We start from the raw sequence: 12884 nt of genomic DNA, 5'->3' as shown, positions 1-12884 counted from the left end.
GGCTTATCTGTCTTCCTACACCAGGCTCTGCTTTGGCAAAGATGTGTGAAACCACCTTATTTGCCTGAGTCATGCGTATTTTTTTCACTATGTCTGATGTAGGAAGATACCCTAGTAATTACCTACCGTACCTGGTGACATTCAGGAATTGTCGGAGGCCTGCTATGTGCCAAGTATCATGCAAGGATTTTTGGAGACTTAGCTCATTTGGCTTTCTCAATACCTAATGTGGGTATTGTTAACACCATTTTAGGGAAGAGGAAATATGTTCCAAGAGCCCTGTTTCCCAAGTTCAATAACTATTAGCGACAGTGCGAAGATTCAAACCCAAGTTTGTCTAAACTCAAAGCCCATTTGCTCTTTCCACTGGATCAAGGTCAATTTCAGTATGGAATGGAGAGGCCAGCAGAGTGGGGCCACATCTCTTAGAAAACAGAGGATAAGGGGTGCCAGGGTGGCTCAGTTAAGTGTCCAACTTTGGCTCGGGTCACGATCTCACAGTTCACGAGTTCGAGCCCCGCGTCGGGCTCTGTGCTGACAGCTCGGAGCCTGGAGCCTGCTTCGGATTCTGTGTCTCCCTCTCTCTCTGCCTCTCCTGCACTCGTGCTCCGTCTCTGTCTCTCTCTCTCAGAAATAGACAAACATTAAAAAAAAATTTTTTTTTAAATGTTTATTTCTGAGACAGAGAGAGACAGAGCATGAGTGGGGGAGGGGCAGAGAGAGAGGGAGACACAGAATCTGAAACAGGCTCCAGTCTCTGAGCTGTCAGCACAGAGCCTGACGAGGGGCTGGAACTCACAGACCGTGAGATCACGACCTGAGCTGAAGTTGGTCGCTCAACCAACTGAGCCACCCAGGCGCCCCCCCAAAAAAATTTTTTTTTAAATAAAGGAAAGAAAACAGAGGCTGAGAGGGAAACAGAGCTCTGGCTGAGGGACTGTCCCGTTGAGTCTGTTGTCCTGTTCTGCGGCTCGGGCACTGACTCCCCACAGCCCTCACTCAGCGAACTGCCTCCCCAACCCAACCTCCTCTAGGAAAATGGGGCTAACGAGGAACACAGTAATATGACACTAGCAACAAGGCCTGAGGTTCTGTGCAGTCATTTATCTTTCGAGTCTCCGAGCATTTTACGAGTATCACCTGTCCCAGGAAGGTTTAAAAGAGGCTGAATTTAGGGCAATGCCAATAATAATAATAACAGCTTACAGTTACTGAGCGTTTACTGTTCCTGACATTGTGCTGCCCAGACCTCGTGTGCATTCAACCACGTAAACCTGAAAACAAACCAGGTTTTCATCAGAGGTGACTGACACTGAGACTTTAAGAAAGTAACGTCCAAGGGGGTCACACAACCGGCAAGTGTGGAGGGACCCACGCCAGTTCTCTCAAAGAGCTCGAACTGACTCTGCCGTGACAAAAAGTGCATACTGGATACGTCCCCAACGAAAACTTAGGGACACACCTAGAAATGTTTCAGAAAGCAATCTATCACACAAGAGGGAAGGCGAGGCCAAGGGAAGGCAGCCCTGGGTGTGATGGGTCATGAAGAGCACCCCGAGAGGCCAACGGTCAAGGTTATCTTTTTTTTTTAATTTTTTAAAGTCTATTTACTTATTTTTGAGGGAGAGAGAAAGAGAGAGCACACACAGGAGGGAAAGAGAGAGAGGGAGAGAGAGAATCCCAAGCAGGCTCCGTGCTGTTAGCACACAACCCCACACAGGGCTCCATCCCACGAACCATAAGAACATGACCTGAGCCGAAAGCAAGAGTGAGATGCCCAATCAACCGAGCCACCCAGGCGGCCCAAGGTTATCTTTACTTAGAGTTTGAAGCTGCATCAGCCGCTTGCCCCGCCTGCCTGTGCAGGACCACCTGGAGTATGTGAGCCCTTGGGAACACACCAAGACTTTCCAAGGGATAGCTGGGCATTAGATTCCGTTTAAGGGACCCACCTGTAATTCTAGATGCTTGTCTTAGCCAGTCTGAGCTGCGAGAACAGAATACCATAAACTGAGCGGCTCATAAACAATAAAATTTATTTCTCGCAGTTCTGGAGACGAAGTCTAAGATCGAGGCACCAAGAGATTCCTTGTCAGACAAGAGCCCACCTCCTGGTTCATAGATGAGCCAGCCATCTTCTTGCTGTGTCCTCACTTGGAGGAAGTCGTGAGGGCACTGTCCGGGGTCTCCTTAATAGAGGCACTAATCCCATTACCTGATCATCTCCTAGACGTTCGACCTCCAAACATCATCTCATTGGGGGTTAGGATCTCTGCATCTGAAGGAGTGGGGGGCAGGGGCAGATACAGACATTCAATCCACAACAGCTCTCCTTGCCAATCCTTTGCTTTTAACTGAATTGGAGGAGGTTATAACCAAGTTGCCAGCCAACAACTTACTAAGTATAATTTTAATCAGTCATAAAATCATTTTTGACATATTAACTCATAAGGAATTTTACAAATTGAGTGACATTACTTTAACAAAACTGCATCCATTCCCATCTGCATAAGCAAAATTCTTAGCACTTACATACATAAATGTCTCTTTCTTGCAATGACTATTATTCATCCAAGGTTATATGGGAAAAGCAGCCTGACCCACCTCATTAAAAGATGTCTTTCCAGTAAAATTACTTTTGAAATGGAATAACTGTCAAAAATTGTAATATATTTATTGTGGTGGGAGCTGGTGATGCGGGAGATGGAAGAATTCACCCAAGGCAGAACAAAAGAGATAGAAGTTTATTGAATACATTGCAACAGAGTAGTGGGCAGGACAACCACAGAGATTCTGTCTGCCAGGAGGTGGTGGTGAGGGACTATAGCAATAGGGTAGAGTGAGGGAATATGGGATGTATGGAATTTTCCCTTTTTTTGGTAATCTTAAGAACTGTGCCCGGTTGTAAGTAGCCCACTGATTGGTGAGGGCCTAGGGCTTAATGAACCTGGCTGCATCAGCTTGGTGGCTGGTGGTTACCGTGGGCCCTTGTGCCTTGTTCAAATTTCCATCACTAGAAGCCTCTAAACGCTGGGTGGTTCAGTCGGTTAAGCCTCCGACTTCGGCTCAGGTCATGATCTCACAGTTTGTGGGTTCAGGACCTGCATTGGACTCTGTGCTGACAGCTCAGAGCCTGGAGCCTGCTTTGGATTCTGTGTCTCCCTCTCTCTCTGCCCCTCCCCTGCTTGCACTCTGTCTCTGTCTCTGTCTCTCTCTCAAAAATAAAACAAAACATTAAAAATTTTTTTTAAAAAGGAAAGGAATGATACAAATTTCTGTCTTAGAAGAGCTGCTTTCCATGTTTTAAAATGATCAGGATAGGAGGGCTGCCTGACTGGCTCAGCCTGCAACTCTTGATCTCAGGGTGTAGAAATTACTTAAGTAAATAAAACTTTAAAACAAAATAAAATGATCAGGATGGGTAGCAAATTGCAATGGTATGCAGATCTCAATGGATCTATTTAAGAGTGATGTAATCATTTCGTTTTGGAATGTCAATACTGAAAATGCACTAGAAATTCTACCCTCTGTAACTATGTCAACTGATGATGTCAACTGATGATGAAAAGTTTCCGCTGTCAACTTAAAAATGCGGGGACAAGTCCATCATTTTTCAAAGTTCCTTTTAAAAGCAAAATGCACAGTGAGATTGGAAGGCCACAGGCGGGAGCCCCGCGACACTCAACACGGGCACGTGGGGAGGTAGATCCAAAAGAGTTAAGTGTAGTGGGAGTGACCTCACCTCAGGGAGAGACTGGAGCCTGGCCTCGTGCTGAATCTTGTCCCCTGCTTCCCCATCGGGTGGCATTCTGTGACGCAGATGGCTTCTCTAAAAGGCCATTTCCCCCTCCCTCTTGTGGGGTTGCCAAGCCTATATAATCGCCTTCAGAGTCAACAGCTCTGAACCTCAGAATTAGACTCATCGAAGGGTCTGGTTAACAATGCGATTTCTGGGTCCTCCTCAGACCCATGGAATCATGTTTTCTGGGGCTGAGAAAGAAACTGTTCCCAACCCAAGCTGGCATGGCATGATGTGGTCTGGTATGAACAGCTGTTTCCTCCCAGAAAAACTTGGCATTCCTGAGAAAACACTGAGCAATTTTCTGACGGACTTTAACTGGCTTAAGAACCTTTTCTGAGAACTTCACCTAGCCTACAACAGTCTTGGGAGAAGCCTACGGAGATTTAACCAGTGCTGGGAGGTTCTAATAACCTTCAACCAGACACTCTTCAAATCTCTTGCTGTCCACAGTCTAACAATGACCATCTAACCCAGCACTGTGTGACAGAAGTATAATGCCAGTGGCCAATTCTTTTAAAAAGCAAAATAAAAGTCCCTACAACCCAGCAATTGCACTACCAGGTATTTATCCATGGGATACAAGGGTGCTGTTTCGAAGGGACACATGCACCCCAACGTTTATAGCAGCACTATCAACAATGGCCAAAGTATGGAAAGAGCCCAAATGTCCATCGATGGATGAATGGATAAAGAAGATGCGGTAAATACATACCATGGAATAGTACTTGGCGATCAAAAAGAATGAGATCTTGCCATTTGCCACTACGTGGATGGAACTGGAGGGTATTATGCTAAGTGAAATTAGCCAGTCAGAGAAAGACAAATATCATATGACTTCACTCATATGGGGAATTCAAGATACAAAACAGATGAACACAGGGAAGGGAAGCAAAAATAATACAAAAACAAGGAGGGGGACAAAACATAAGAGACTCTTTAATACAGAGAACAAACTGAGGGTTGCTGGGGTGGTTGGGGGTTGGGGGAAGGGCTAAATGAGCAAGAGGCATTAAGGAAGACACTTGTTGGGATGAGCATTGGGTGTTATACATAGGGGATGAACATTGGAATCTACTCCTGAAATCATTATTGCACTATATGCTAACAAATGTAAATTAAAAAATTAATTAACTCAAATAAAGCAAACTAAAATAAAAGAAGTGAAATTAATTTTCATAACAGTTTAACGCAAGAAATGCAAAATATTATCATTTCAATATGCAATCAATATAAAAATTATTAATGTGATATTTTACATATTTACTTCTTCAAAAGCTGGCATGTGTTTTGTAGTTACAGCATGTCGCTATCAGACCGGTCACATTTCAAGTGCTCAATAATCCCGTGTGGCTGTGACTCACATTGGACAGCAGAGATTTAATTAAAAAAAATTAATTTTAGCATTTTACTTATTTTGGGGAGACACAGGGCGAGCAGGGGAGGGGCAGAGAGAGAAGGAGACACAGAATCCGAAGCAGGCTCCAGGCTCTGAACTGTCAGCACAGAGCCCCATGTGGGGCTTGAACTCATGAACCATATGACTCACGAGAGCATGACCTCAGCTGAAGCCAGACACTTAGCCCTCTGAGCCACCCAGGTGCCCCAGGAGAGCAGAGATTTAAATACTCTTAAGATTTCCTTTTAAAATGTCTCCACCAAGAAAGAAGTCTTTGAATTAGGTTTTTCTTTTCTTGTTTTTCTTTTAGAAAGCCTCCTCCCTGGCAGCAAGTTTAAAAAGAAACTTTGACGTGCTTGTAACTAATGCGTCTGGAAAGTTGATTTAACGAGAGGGAGGTGTTTGGAAATCTGCATTTTCACAACTGCTGCAGGTGATTCTTGTGCACGCTTTGGTTTCCAGATCACTCCCCCAAGCAGTCCACACCTACTCTAGTCACAGGCGGCCAATCCTTCTCCAGCCACCTTTGCGGCAACCTGTCTGTTGGCCAAATTCTCTCCTACTCCAGAAGCAATGACTGATACAGCTGCTCAATGGAGTTCTTCTCTTGAGTTATTTTTTTTAATGTTTTTATTTGTGAGACAGAGACAGAGCGTGAGTGGAGGAGGGGCAGAGAGAGAGGGAGACACAGAAACTGAAGCAGGCTCCAGGGCTCTGAGCTGTCAGCACAGAGCCCAACGCGGGGCTTGAACTCACAGACTGTGAGATCATGACCTGAGCCAAAGTCGGACGCTCAACCGACTGAGCCACCCAGGCACCCCTTCTCTTGAGTTATTGACCTCAACAAGGGGATATCGGACTTCTGACTCCAGGCCCCGCTGCATGTCCCAGAGGTCTTGAGCATGTGCTTTATACGTGGAAAAGCTCAGTAAATGGTGGCTGCTATTTTTAGGTAGCCTGGATTTAGAACCAGGTTCTACCATTCAAAAGCCATGTGTTTCAGACACATGACGAACCTCAGGTTTTCATCTTCACTTTTTACCTTTTTTTTTTTTTTTAAGTAGGCTTCATGCCCAGCTTGGAGCCCAAGTCGGGGCTTGAACTCACGACCCTGAGATCAAGACCTGAGCTGAGATCAAGAGTTGGATGCTTCACCTACTGAGCCACTCATCCTTTTTTTATTTTTTAAATTTTTTTAATCTTTATTTTTGAGAGAGAGAGACAGAGTGTGAGCAGGGGAGGAGCAGAGAGAGAAGGAGACACAGAATCTGAAGTAGGCTCCAGGCCGAGCTGTCAGCACGGAGCCCGACGCGGGGCTGGAACTCACGAACCATGAGATCATGACCTGAGCCGAAGTTGGACGCTCAGCCGACTGAGCCACCTGGGCATCCCAATGAGCCACTCATCCTTAAATATAGGGATAAAAATGCTCCTACTTCATACAGTTGGACCCATTAGGTCAAGTCCCCTGGACCATCCCTTTACCCCAAAAGGGCAGATGTTAAAGAAGCCCATATACCATGGCAAACCACGGGCATCTCAGCCAAAGAAAGTAGGACGGGATTTTCACAGAGTTTGGGGCATATGCTGAATGGTTCGGGGAACGAACGAGGGTAAGCAGGAGCAGGTCTGGACTGAGTGCCATCGTGAAGTAAGGACAGTTTGGTAGCTGAGTTTTGCAGGAATCTTTGTCCAGGAGGCAGGAGGAACAAGAGTGTTACTGGTAACAAAGTAGTAATGATTCAAAAGAGGGGTTATTGGGCCTTTGGAGCATTGGTTTAGGCTCTGTTAGAAACTTGAAGTCTGATGACCCTCAGGGCTAGGGAGTGAATTCAGAACTTTGTTTCCTCACTATAAAATGAAGCTAGGGGCACCTGGGTGGCTCAGTCGGTAAAGTGCCTGACTTCGGCTCACGTCATGATCTCACGGTTTCTGAGTTCGAGCCCCGTGCCGGGCTCTGTGCTGACAGCTCAGAGCTTGAAGCCTGTTTCAGATTCTGTGTCTCCCTCTCTCTCTGCTCCTCCCCCACTTGTGCTCTGTCTCTCAAAAATAAATAAATGTAAAAAAAATAAAAAATAAAAAAAAAATGAAGCTAACTGTGGAACGTTGCATCCCGAAACCCTTTACTGGAAACTCTGCGCTTAGGCTGGAGGTCAAAGCTGCCCTGTGTTATGGTGACCTGCCTTGCTCAGAACCTTCAGGACCTTTTCTGGAAAAGATCCCAAGTAGCAAAGTTTCTCATAGTCTATGATTTTATTAAAATTTTTTTTTTAATGTTTATTTATTTTTGAGACAGAGAGAGACAGAGCATGGACGGGGGAGGGTCAGAGAGAGAGGGAGACACAGAATCCGAAGCAGGCTCCAGGCCCTGAGCTGTCAGCACAGAGCCCGAGGCGGGGCTCGAACTCACGGACTGCGAGATCATGACCTGAGCCGAAGTCGGACGCTCCACCGACTGAGCCACCCAGGCTCCCCAATAGTCTATGATTTTAGAGAATAAGATTTCTCAGCCCTGTGTCTTGACGTTAAATAATATCGCCATCAATTTTTATGGTTCATAGTCATAACAAGAGTTAAGTGAGATCATACATGCAAAGTGCCTGGTGCATAATAAGGGCCCAACAAATGTAGCTGCTGTTAGTAATAGGATCGGTGTTCGTATTAGCGTTAGTGTTTGCATCAGCATTATTCTTCCACATTTCCTGTGAGACCATTCCTTTCCTTCGGCCACGCAGGTTGCTGCCTATTTAAAGGGGGACAGTTTTTAACTGAAATCTTAGCCCACGCTGGATTGCTCCTTAAAGAAGCATCGCCAAGGCTCCTGGGGCAGGACTTGCCGTGTTCTAACACTGTCCACAGCAGAGGTTGTCTTTTTATGAGTGATCGCTGCTTTCTTTTTTTTAAAATTCATTTATTTGAGAGACAGAGAGAGAGAGAGAGAGAGAGCAAGTGGGGGAGGGGCAGAGAGAGAGAGGGAGAGAGAGAACTCCAAGCAGGCTCCAGCAGAGCTGGAGGCAGGGCTCCGTCCTCTCACTGCACCGTGAGATCACGACCGGAACCGAAATCCAGAGTTGGAAGCTTAACCGACTGAACCACCCGGGTGCCCCGACTGCTTTCCTTTTCCGAGAATTCTGTCTTTGCCGTCAAGGTGTCGCTTCTGGACCGTGTTTTGTTTTTCATGTACAATTTGCCTAAAGGCTCCTTGGGGGAAGAGAACTTTATTTTATCAGGAGCCAAGCACACGTGTCAACCCTGCCGCACTAGATCAGAGTCACTTGCCCGGACCACTTATGTGTGCACGCACACGCGCACGTGCGCACACACGCACACAGACTATCAAAGGCTCCCCAGGTTCTGTTGGCTCTTTTGTTTCTTCTACAACACCCCCACCTGGACCCCCACCTCCACTCTCCTTCGCACCTGAGGAAACAAAGTCGTTTTCAGTGTCTTTGTCAGACGGGTTCTTCCAGCTCCATGACCTTCTTTCTCTGACGGGAGCACCTGGTTGCCCTTCTTGCTCTCAAGTGCAGTGATACTGGGGTTAATAACATAACATTTTATTTATTTTGAGTGTCTTAATTCATTTTAAACAAACTGCTTATTTTTCTACACGCATCTCATCAGAAAAAAAAAAAAAAACTCTGCAAAGAAGAAGAATCCAAATATCTCCACAAGCAGACCCCGCATATGTCACCAACGTGTTGGCATTCTTTCTGGCTTTCTCCCTACATGTGTGTTCTTTTGTCAAGTCAAAACTGGGGGCAGCCGGGTGGCTCAGTCGGCTGAGCGTCCGACTTCGGCTCAGGTCACGATCTCACGGTCCGTGAGTCCGAGCCCCACCGTCGGGCTCTGTGCCGACAGCTCGGAGCCTGGAGCCTGTTTTGGGTTCTGTGTCTTCCTCTCTCTCTGACCCTCCCCGTTCATGCTCTGTCTCTCTCTGTCTCAAAAAATAAATATACGTTAAAAAACAAAAAACAAAAAACTAGGATCGCTCTTTTTTTTTTTAACATTTTTTAAAAAGTTTATTTATTTATTTTGGGAGAGAGAGCACACACAAGTGGGGTAGGGGCAGAGAGAGAGAGAGGGAGAGAGAGAGGGAATCCCAAGCAGGATCCACACCGTCAGCACAGAGCCCGACTCAGGGCTCACCCATGAACCTCAAGATTGTGACCTGAGCAGAAATCAAGAGTTGGACACTTAACTGACTAAGCCACCCAGGCACCCCAAAATTAGGATCACTCTGTTGGCAGGGTTATAACTTTTTTTTTTCACTTAGCAAGAATATACCACAAACATCATACTCAAATAGATTTTGGGGTTCTTAAACATTTTTTTTAATGTTTATTTTTGTGAGAGAGAGAGACAGAGAGAGAGAGACAGAGTGTAAGGGTGCGGAGGGGCAGAGAAATGAGGGAGACAGAATTCGAAGCAGGCTCCAGGCTCTGAGCTATCAGCACAGAGCCGGGTTCACGGCCTGAACTCACGAACCGTGAGATCACGACCTGAGCCGAAGACGGATGCTTAACTGACTGAGCCGCCCAGGCGCCCCTCAAATAGGTTTTGGCACCGTGATTTTAAGTGACTGCTTATCATTTATGAATTGGATTTGCAGTGTTCGAAGACCTGGTAGTTTTTTCTTCCTCCTTGGGATGTTTTCTTCAAAACCAGAAATACCACCCTGAGCAGGTGAACAGTAGGTTGCAAAAGGTTTCGAAGCATGGGACAGCTGTCTTCAGTTGAGACTGCACCCCAGGGCTGTGGAGATTGACAGATACTCAAGTTCATGTGAGGTGAGCGGCCAGCTTGGACAAGGAGACCGATAAGGAGATCTAGGGCAGGACTCACTCTAGAAAAGCTGCTGTAAGGTGACAGACCCGGAGGCAGAGGGCATTGCGGAGGGGAAGCAGAGGGGGAGCCCGCTGCTCTGTGCAAACGCCTGGTCCGTTTCCTGGAGAACCGCGTGGCTGGCTTCCTCCTGCCTCTCGCTCAGGCGTTGGGTGCCCTGGCCTCTCTGTCATCAGCACTGGGCCCTCTGGGAGCAGCTGCCTACAGTGCACCTGCTGGAGGCAGGCCCTTGGTGTCCCCAGGGTGTTCCATGCTCCGCAATGGGGATGAGGTGGAGAATGTTTTTGCAGGGAGCGTTTTTGGTTAATTTGTTAATTTGTTGTAGGACAGGCCGGCAAAGGTGAAAACGCACCAACAAACAACAACAGCAGAGAAAACAAGGATTGATCATCTACACACAGAAGTAAAATTTCTGGCCCTGCGGGCTTTTTTGCATGTTTTTTGGTTTTGCTTCCTTCCGTTTTATTTTGCTTGTGCAGTATTTAAAAACCAAAATAATAAATTCCTAATATTTTATCTAAAACCAAAGTTATTGGGGTGCCTGGGTGGCTCAGTCAGTTGACCATCTGACTCTTGATTTCGGCTCAGGTGTTGATCTTACAGTTTGTAAGATTGAGCCCTGAATTGGGCTCTGCGTTGATAGTGTGGAATCTGCTTGGGATTCTCTCTCTCTCTCTCTCTCTCTCTCTCTCTCTCTCCGTCTGCCACCTCCACCCTCAAAATAAGAAAATAAACTTTTTTAAAGTCTTTAAAAAAAATAAAATAAAATAAAAGCGTCTGGAGATATGCCTTCCAACTGGTTGGCTGTGGGTACTGACCAAGTCACCACCCCCTCCAACCACTCATCATTCCTTCACCCCACTGCCCGGCCCCAGGGATTTGAGCTCAGAACCCTTGGTTATAGATCCACAGAATGTCAGGAGGCCATTTAGTCCAGAGGTTTCCAAACTGTGGGTCTCCACCTACTAGTGGCTCTTGAGATCACTTTATTTTTAATGAACTAGAATGGAAGAGTGAGCATGAGAGAAGATTCTAGGCTCTCAAAGGACACCGTAGGTACAGTGTAAGATGTATGACTACAGTGAAGGGCAGTCAAGAAGGCTCAAGAATGGCTGACCTGGCCTAGTCCTCTCATTGTACAGAGAAAGAAATTCAGGGCCAGAGAAGGTGAGTAACTGACCCAAAGTCACACAGCTGCTTGTCAGGGAGCTAGGAGGAGGAACTGTAGCTCCTGACCCCAGGCCACCAGCCTTGCCTAAGGGTTGGGACCGCTGGACCCAACTGTGGTCAAACGAGGCTCAAGACCATCCTCCTGACTTACTCGGGGGGAAAACCTCCCAGGTTCCCACCGCACCCTCCCTTAAGACAGTATTTGTCAAAGTGGGGGACCACCTATTCCATAATCAGCCTGGATGCTCGTGAAAGATGCAGTTCTGGCCTCGGCCCCTTACTAACCTTAGGCGAACCATCTGACCTCTCTAGACCCCAGTTGCCCACCTGTAGAAGGGAATCGTGAGAGCACCGCTTTGCAGGAATGCGCAGAAGGGCTCGCGTACAATTTCCGACATAATGGTAGTGACTGTTCCCTCTTAATTCCCAAGGATGACAAACCAGTTACTGTTTTGAACCCTGGGGGGCAGAGATGAGTCAGCCGGTCCTCCTCCTTAGGGAGCTCACAGTCTAACCAGTGACATACTGAATCCTTCCTCTTCAAACCAAGGCTCCTGCTCCTAATGATTCAATGACTGTGCCACTTCGTTTTCCAGAATAAGAAACTATTTGTACCACAGAAAGGAACCTCTTCTGGTTGAGGGTGTTCCCTACGCGGTAGATAATAAAGCTGCCTCAGTTTCCTCATCTGTAAAACGGGCTTTCTCCATTCTCAGGGTGAGGAGAAGCGCGTATATGGGCCGTGTGCAGAGGACAGGGAAGCTCTCCGTGAAGGTGGCACTGGTGGGGACCAGAAGTCCTGGGAGCAGAACCCCACACCGGCTTTCCCTCGGGAGAAGCCCAGTGAACCTGGCTGGATCTGGCAGAGGGAGGACAGCATGGCCAATGAAACAACCGGGTGGGAAACCCGAAGGCCCCGCTCAGCCCACCTGGCCAACACCAGCAGGCAACCCCCTGCCCAGACCTGTCTCTGTCCAGAAGGGAGACGCTTCCCTGAGCCATCCCTCCTCTGAAACCTGCACCTTTGTCCTTCCTTTCCAGCTTCGACTTCCAAGCTATAGGACACAGGGAGTTAGTTCTCCTGGTGTTTCCAGGCCCCAGGTGGCAGACAACCCAGCACCTTTGCTGGGACAGCTGCAGGGAGCGTGATGGGGCGGGGGGGGGGGGGACCAGGAGGTGCCGCCCCCGCCACCCACCCCTGGCACCAGCGACAAAGCCGTCCTTGTTTCCACCCTCCCGCAGGTGGCTTCAGCTACAGGCTGCCATTCGGTGAAAGGTCTCTGAGTCATGCTTTCAAACTGGAGATGCGCCCCTCTGCTTTGGCAGGCTTTCTTAATTTAATGCGTTTAAGTTTGAATAAATGTAAAGTGATTATTTCAACTAATGAATGCAAATCGTTAACTTAACCCTCACACAGTCCTGTCCTTCTTAGTCCCAGTTGGCAGAGGAGAAACCCAGGTGGCCCCCAGCAGCAGACCCAGGACATCTGACCATCAGAGCAGATCAGTGTTTAACAGCATCCTTCTCGCCACAACAAGTATTTTCCTCAAGAATCGTGGAAGGAAACAAATAATAAGAATGGCCAGAAGAGAAACATAGACAGTGAAGTTTTTCTTGTATTAAACTTCGTATATCAATTATATTGATACATAAAGCGTATTGATATATATA

At 47.1% G+C, this 12884-nt stretch overlaps 1 protein-coding gene across 5 annotated transcripts in view; it reads left to right on the top strand.

The window, feature by feature from the left end:
- LOC122239645 overlaps nt 1-12884 on the top strand; it is a 25493-nt gene extending 12609 nt beyond the window's left edge. For 2 of the 5 annotated variants that reach the window (XM_042990003.1, XM_042990000.1), the window contains exons 4-6: nt 10369-10446; nt 11930-12111; nt 12646-12884. In XM_042990003.1, coding sequence (XP_042845937.1) covers nt 10369-10446; nt 11930-12111; nt 12646-12703 — 318 coding nt within the window. In that variant the 3' untranslated portion in view covers nt 12704-12884. The other 3 variants (XM_042990001.1, XR_006218956.1, XM_042990002.1) reach the window with 3 other exon arrangements.

This window comes from Panthera tigris, chromosome B3, assembly GCF_018350195.1.
Source record: "Panthera tigris isolate Pti1 chromosome B3, P.tigris_Pti1_mat1.1, whole genome shotgun sequence".
Lineage (NCBI taxonomy): Eukaryota > Metazoa > Chordata > Mammalia > Carnivora > Felidae > Panthera > Panthera tigris.
Note: the sequence above shows the minus strand (reverse complement) of the source record. Positions and strands in the feature narration are given on the sequence as shown.